Source organism: Myotis daubentonii, chromosome Y (assembly GCF_963259705.1).
Source record: "Myotis daubentonii chromosome Y, mMyoDau2.1, whole genome shotgun sequence".
Classification (NCBI taxonomy): Eukaryota; Metazoa; Chordata; class Mammalia; order Chiroptera; family Vespertilionidae; genus Myotis; species Myotis daubentonii.
In genome coordinates, this window is record NC_081862.1 from 12,143,329 (window position 1) to 12,151,023 (window position 7,695).

At 51.2% G+C, this 7,695-nt stretch overlaps 1 protein-coding gene across 1 annotated transcript; it reads left to right on the plus strand.

The window, feature by feature from the left end:
• Window positions 1-4,487: 4,487 nt before the first annotated feature.
• Window positions 4,488-7,441, plus strand: LOC132225504 (melanoma antigen preferentially expressed in tumors-like; the record flags this gene model as incomplete). The annotated part of the gene is made up of 3 exons (XM_059680611.1): window positions 4,488-4,798; window positions 5,184-5,789; window positions 6,886-7,441. Coding segments are annotated over 3 exons (1,473 nt in total), but the record flags the coding sequence as incomplete, so codon positions are not given.
• Window positions 7,442-7,695: the final 254 nt, after the last annotated feature.

Genomic DNA, 7,695 nt, shown 5'->3' on the forward strand with positions numbered 1-7,695 from the left:
AACATTTAAAATCACAGGGTGCTAAATAGTGATTTTACTACTTTATTTATTTGCATGTATTGTATGTTTCTAACAGTTTTTAATGTTGTGATAAAAATTTGTAGTGGCCATTGAAAAATAACAACTTTTCCTATGGTTATTAGGATTGCTGGGCAGGGTATTAGCTGGAGCTACCATTCTGTGAGGCGTGCTCTACAGTGCAGAGCAAGACCACCCTGTGATTTACTCGTTTTCCAGCCCAGTTGTTTTGTTTTTTCGTTTGTCTACTCTGTCAGGTGAGGGTTCGTGCCTCAGAGATACTCTGAGGAAGACCATGACATTCCCAGGAGGTGTCCCTGCAGATCACCCGGAATAGCAGTGATTGCACCTTAGGCACTCAGTAAATGTTCTTGAGTAAATCAAGGATTAAAGTGAGAGAGGAGAGGAGTCTGTCTTTGGCGGGCCAGGATCAGCCGTCCCGTGGACATCCCTGAGAACATGTCCACTCTGTGCCAGTGCCTCCTGCCAGCCCTCCAACAGCGTCCTTGGCATTCAAGGGCTAGACCCAGGCATGTCCTGGATGTGAGGCATGTTCTCATGGGGGATAAAGAAAGAGAGGCAATCCCTTGTTTAGGTCTAGATGTCATTGGGTCTGAAGTGCAACCAGGTCTTGTTGGGGACAGGCATGTCAGGTCATGCCAGCAGAGACTTGTGAGTTTGAAAAAGGCACAGAGGACAGAATAAGTCAGAGTAGGAAGAGGTCTGACTGCAGAGGGAAAGAAGCCAGCTGGAAGGGTGTCTGCTCAAAGGCTGGGTTAAGAGAGTGGACGATGGGAAAGCCAATGCATGGGGACTAGTCCCCAGGGTCTCTGAAAGCCCACAGAGGCAGGGCTTGCTCTGGAACCCTGGAAGGGCATCCGCCTGCCTCTCTGGTGCCTCTTTGGATCCAGAAAGGCAGCTGGGATGTTGATTTTCTTTCTGTACAGTGTAGCTTGTCACATTCTCCAGAACAGCTCAGAAGAATTGGGGAGAACTCCTGATTTCTATTATCAGTGGGTGTCCCCAGCATCAGGTTCCTGATGGGCTGAATGACATTCCAGGGATGCATAAATAGGGTCCCAGACTTGGAGCACATTCTAAGGACCCCCTTCCTTAAAAAGCGGTCACAAGGGCAGATGACCTGGGATCGCAGTAGGGATTTTGTGACTGGAGAAGGCAGTTGCAGAGGACGGCCCTACTCATCTGCTCAGAGGCTACTGTGTCCTCTACATAAGTGAGGGCCATGATGAGAGCAGGTGGCAGGTGACCAGGATGTGGTGAAAACATCCCCCAAATTCATGTGTGGGTGCTGGGAGTCGGCACAGCGTATCCAATGCTGGGCAGGAAGTTCTCCTGCCCCCAGTGCCACAGCACATGCCCTGGGAAAGCAGGCTCCGTATGGGGGGGCGGGGCTGGATAGAGGAGTATTTCTTGCTCGTGAAGAAGGCATGTTCACTCAGACTTTGTTTCTAGGTCATTCTAAGTGGTCCCTCCTGCCTCCTTGTACCTCCAGGACACGGGGATCTCATAGAAGTTTCCTGAGCTTGGGCTCCTACAATTTTCCAGTTTCTGCCAGTGCATGTAATGTTTGTGTTATAGAGAAAATCTCACCCCCAGGTGGCACCACTCAGGCTTTAAGCCCATGATACCAAGTCTAGACTCAACTGCTGACCTCATTACAGTTTGAACCTCTTCCAGAAACCTCATCAGCCAGTCTGCAATTTTCAGGTCAACACCACTGTGGTAATCTGTTACATGGTCCCTCTGCCTGGAATATGAAAGTTGTTTGGGCATCACAATGCAGGGCGTACAGAAGAGCCTACAGAAAATTTGCTCCTCTCTGCCTCTGTCTCTCTCTCTCTTTGCCCCCCCTCTCCCCCTCCCCGCGCTCTGTAGCTCTCTCTCTGTCTGTGTCTCCCTCGATTTCATAAGATCCAATGTGTGACTCAGTACAGCATGGGGATATCCCAAACTATGGCAGATCCTTACATGCCAAGTACAGCTTCAAATCTTCTGAAGGGGAAGGTGTATCTGTGCACTGTGCTTTGTCCTGAGAGAGGACATCTTCCCTCACAATCTGAGTAAGAGTTTTAGGCCTGGGCCCAAAAGGAGCTTTTCGAAGCCAAATTTGCATGGATTGTTCCCTGGGGTTGAGCAAACATTAGTTATTTATACAGACTTTGGCAGTCATGTTTAGGGCCCCGGCCCCTGGAACTTGGCTGGGACTAAGCTGCTGCCTGTGTAAGGTTGGGATGTGGAAGAGGATGCCTGAGCTAAAGAGAATGCCCTCTGTAGCAGCTCCTTTGTAAGGATACACAGGTCTTTTTGCCCACATTTATTTTTCTCTGTGCCTCCAAGATTCCCAAGAGCCCACGACTCTCAGCCCTCAGTGGCTTTCAAAAGTGTATGTCACATCCCAGGTTCAGCTGCCACACCCCTCCTCTGGCCTCTCCACAACCCACGTTTTCACATTTAATTTTCTCAAGCTAGGTTGCTGAGCTGATCTGGTTTTTCTGAGAGGAAATGCCCTTTACCTCCACAGAGGGAGGGTGACAGAATCTCCTGCCTATACTCCCCGTCAGCTTGGGTTTAAGGGATCCACCCAGTTTCCTTCTTCACCGCTAGCCTTTTAAGTTCTTAAGTTGATGCAGTCAGTGTCTTTGAGTTTCCCCAATGTTCACCTTGTCCTGGGTAATTCCCTAGGTCCCATTCCAAACGTGCAGCCCCTCCCTTCTCCTGATCAATCCCTAGATGTGATTTTGACCTGACCTGCTCTGGGGAAGGCTTGCTCCTCAAAATATGGAAGACCAACTATCCCTCTGTTCCTCTTTGAATGGGCACGGGGTTTGCAATTCTAAGTAACCTCAAGTCTCAGGGACTGTTTGGTACTCAATACTGTTGCATTGAAATTCTTTTTCTCTGGAGATGATACCACTGTCTCTCTAAAGGGGTGTTAATGGGAACACTAGGGAATTTTTATGTGGCCCCAACACCCCCATTAAGTCTACTTCCAGGCTGGTTTCCTTTTCTTTTCCTTTCATGAATGGACCTAGGGTTCAGTTGGAGGTGTGGAGAGTGCAAAGCCCCATCATGGTTAAATGCCTGGAGATCCAGGACTAAGGTTTTGCTCTCAGGTGGAAGTAGCCATTTCAGCTAGGACCTCAAAAGGAAGGTGTGGTCAGACGGGGTATAATGGCTTCTGAGGAGGCCGAGGAGGGAACAGAAGCTAGAGCGTGAGAGTCAATGTCCAGGTCTGAGCACAGGGCTCCCTGCACCACGCCGCTCTGGTGAGTCAGGAGCCTAAGGTGGTCCCCAAGGACCTGCAAGCCAAGATCCCAGAGATTTGTCCTTTTTTCCTTACAAATGAGCAGACTTTGCCTTTGCCTCTGGATGCAGGTGTGCCTTAATCCAAAATGTTTTGATTTCTGTTTTGATGTTTGCCATTCATAGAGGTTCACAGGGCAAGTTTTCCCTGTGTCTGAAAGTCGAGTATTGCTAAGGAGCCTATTGTAGGCCAAAGTGGCAAAATCCTTTTTGTAGTTTTGTAGAGGCCGGGCTGTGTGTGTGAAAACTGGTATTAATGAAAGTCTTTCATAACAGCCAATTGATGTTTAGAAAGAGAGGAAGGGAGTGGGCGGAGAGAGAGAGAGAGACATTGATGTGAGAAACATCCCTCAGCTGGCTCCTGCCCACACCCTACGGGGGCTAGGAATGTAGCCCTCAAGTGACATTTGGGGGGCACGAGAGGATGCTCAACGCCGTGAGCAACACTGACCAGGCTTTGCAGTCTCTTATTGAGAGGAGCCTTAGTTGTGACATGTGAGCCCTCTGTTGTCATAGATAAAATGGTCATTCTAATATTCATAGAAGGGACACCCAGTAAAATGTACATGTTGGAATTAACGGTTATTTTTCTCACCTCCAGCTCCCCCATGCTTCAGAAAACGTTTGTGCTGCTTTTATATGCCTCATTTAAAATGTGTCAAAGGCCTCAATGGTACCCATTGTGTGGGTGTTCCTTAATCTTCCCCATCTATTTTATTTCCTGGAACTTAGCAAGAGGCAGTCCTGGGCCACGGGCTGCTCCCTACTCCAGGTGTTTTCAGTCCTTCAGTGATCCTCAGAAATGTTTTCCCTGGAAAGGGTGGGATCATCTCTCTGGTTTCCCAGTCCTCGCTGCACAGCAGATTTGCAGCTAGCCAGTGGGCAGATGCGGGAGGGGTCCAGTGGTCATCTCACCCCTCCTTGGTGCCTGGTTCTTGTCCTTCCAGTGGCAGAGTAGAGGCAGGGCTGAGTGGATTTGCAACCCTAAGCAGAAAACGGAGTTGGGGTAAATTGGGGGTGCTCCAGTTGTTGCCAGAGCAGTGCCTTTGGCCCTCAGCTGGTCCCTCTGAAGGGAGAAGGACCGGGGTTGCTCATGCTCAGCCTGACAAGATGCCTTGCTCCCGGCTGTCTCCCAGGATCTCTTTCATAGCAGCTTCATGGGGATGAGCCTCCCAGCTCCACGCCGACTCCTGGAACTGGCATGTCAGAGCCTGCTGCGGGATGAAGCCTCGGCCATCGCTGCTCTGGAGTGGCTTCCTATGGAGCTCTTCCCACCTCTTTTCATCACAGCCTTCACTGGGAAGCACAGCAGAGTCCTGAAGGCCATGGTGCAGGCTTGGCCCTTCCCCTGCCTCCCTCTGGGGGCCCTGATGAACCATCGGCAGTCTTACCAGGATATCTTGCAGGCTGTGCTCGAGGGACTCGATGCCATGCTTGCCCAGGACCCTCGACCCAGGTATGGGGGATTCAGTAGCCGGGTCGCACCCTGGGGATCTGAGCAGTTACAGCTGGGATCTGGGAGTGGGCAGGGCCAAAGGGAGAGCTGAGGCAGGCCTTGGAGCCACTGCTAGGGTCATTCTAGGAACAGGCTTCGGATATATACGGCTGATGAAATTGTCGAGGGTGACCGAAGGGACACGAGCCCACTCCTTCCTGGTGGCACCTAAAGGTACCAGGAATGGGGACCATGAAGGATCCCAGTAGCACCAGGAGCAGTTGATTCCTGGGGCATGGAGTCAAAGTCCAGTGCGGTGTCTGGCCCAGCTGCCCAGATGCCCAGCTCATGGTCTTACTCATTGTTATCTTAATGCATCCCAGCATATCTCCTATTTTCTCCACAGGAGATGTAAACTGCAGGTGCTTAATTTACAGAAGAGAGTTCATTTGGAGTTCTGGATGGTGTGGGCAGGTACCAGAGCCCATGTGTGCTCACTGCTGGAGCCTGAGGCCCTGCAGCCCATGAGGAATAGGAGGAAAGTACACAGCTTAACGGCCAGGCCAAATCCACCCTTGGCCCCCGTGGAGGTGTTAATAGACCTTTGCCTCAAGAAAGGTGTCCTTGATGAGTCCCTCAGCTACCTGATTAAGAAAGTCAGCGAGAGGAGAGGTTTGCTGCACCTTTGCTCTAAGAAGCTGAAGGTTTTTGCGATGTCGAAGCAAAACACTAACATCCTGGATATGGTGCAGCTGGACTCTGTCCAGGATTTGGAGGTAAACTGTACCTGGAAGCTGTCCACTCTGAGGAATTTCGCTCCTTACCTGGGCCAGATGGGCAATCTGCGCCGGTTCCTGCTCTCCCACGTCTTCACGTCTTCTCACACCACCTTGGAGCAGGAGAAGCAGTGTGTTGGCCTGGTCACCTCTCAATTCCTCAACCTGCCCCACCTCCAGGAGCTCAATTTGGACGATGTCTCCATCCTCAGAGGCCACCTGGATGAAATCCTCAGGTGAGGGGTGGCGAGCTTTCCTGCCGACCAGAGCGAGTCCCTTTCCACTTCAGTGCACAGTGACGGGCTCTCCTGTGTGCCGTCCCTCAGCAGTGCTAGAGTGCCTGAGCCACTAGACGGGCCACACAGTCAGTGTCTTGTTCACCGCTCTGTCACCTTGCATGTTGTGACATAACCCCCCAGATAAAGGTAGGACGTATGCACTAGGACAGAGGCTACTAAAGGGACTCCTTGCTAGGAATTCGGGCCAGGGGATGGTAGCTTTGGGCATCCTTGTAAGTGGTGTTGAAGGGAAAATGATGCAATAGAACCAAGTGAGGATTGCAATGACAAGGGGAAAGCCAATCAGAGGTGAGGTTTCAGGGGTTAAGTTCCGCACTTAGAGATTTGGCCATGGCAGCCTTTCACTCCAAACCTGCCTCAGTCACCTGTCTGCCAAGGGTTGCCATAGGCTCTTGCAAACGGAATGCGTGGTAAATGCAGGATTCAGGAGGGAGGCATTACGAAATGGGATAGGTGGTTTGTAGACAATGCAGTGATCTAAGTTCCTGGAGGGTGGCAGCCCTTGCTGGATGTTGCCTGACTGTGCCCAGGTTAGCCCTTTCTGCACATCTGCCAGAGGCCTCATTGGGCTAAGTGATGGTGGTGACAGGGGTCTAGGCTGTGGCTGGAAGGAAGCCCCAGTTGCAGGCAATTCAGGACATGTCTCCAATACTAAAATGCACTGGTTGCCTCCTGCTTCAGACCCTGGGGCAGGCTCCTTTCTGAGCTCCTCCCACCTTTATGTTCACAACACCTGTGTGTTTGGGCTGGAGGGTATGATGTGCTCCACTTGACGGATGAGTAAATGGAGTGTGTGAGGTTTCATCCAGTTGAATCCATCACGGAGCAGATAACAGATGGAGAAAGATGCCACTCAAATTTGCTCGGACTTGAATGTCACTTTTCACTGTGCAACATCCTGGGTTTGATCATCATCTGGAACACTGTAGGCTTTGGTGACATGGGCCTCTTTACCCTGAAGGCCTGCATTATCCTCACCTGCCTCTGCTCACCAGGTCCATCTCCCACATGTAACTGCTCTATGTCTCCCCAGGTGCCTGAAGAGCCCCTTGGAGACCCTGTCCATCACTAACTGCCTGCTTTTCGAAAGAGACTTTAGACATCTCTCCCAGCATCTGAATGTCAGCCAGCTGAAAAGCCTGAGTTTCAGTGGGCTCAACCTGACCATTATCAGTTCTCGGTCACTCCAATTTCTTTTAGAGAGAGCCTCCCCCACTCTCCAGGACCTGGACTTGGATGAGTGTGGGATCATGGACCACCAGTTCCTGGACATCCTGCCAGCCCTGAGCCACTGCTCCCAGCTCACAACCCTAAGTTTCTGTGAAAACCCCATCTCCATGACCATCCTGGAGGACCTGCTTCGCCACGTTGTCGGGCTGAGCAAGCTGAGTTGCGTGATTTATGCGGCGCCCGTGGAGAGTTATGAGGAAACTAGCAGCAACATCAACCTGGGCCGACTTGCCCAGATGCATGCTGTGCTAAAGCATATGCTGCAGGAGTTGGGTCGTCCTGGCATGGTCTGGCTCTGTGCTTACCCCTGTCCTCACTGTGGCTGTAGAACCTTCCATGACCCAACTCCCATTCTGTGATCCTGTTGCTTGAGTGTCTAGCTGGGTGCACATCTCATAGGCTTTACTCTGGGCACTTGGGCACTGAAGCCCAGACATAAGTGTACCGTTCAGGAACACAGCAGCCAGTTTCAGACAGCTACTCAGGGTTGGGGGGAAATGCTTACAGGGGACTGGATGGTTTCTTTGGGGAGATTTGTCCTAAGGAGTTAGAAATATGCACCTGAATCTCTCAGGGGGAGGGATTGAGGCTTGGGTGGTAGATGCGGGAATTA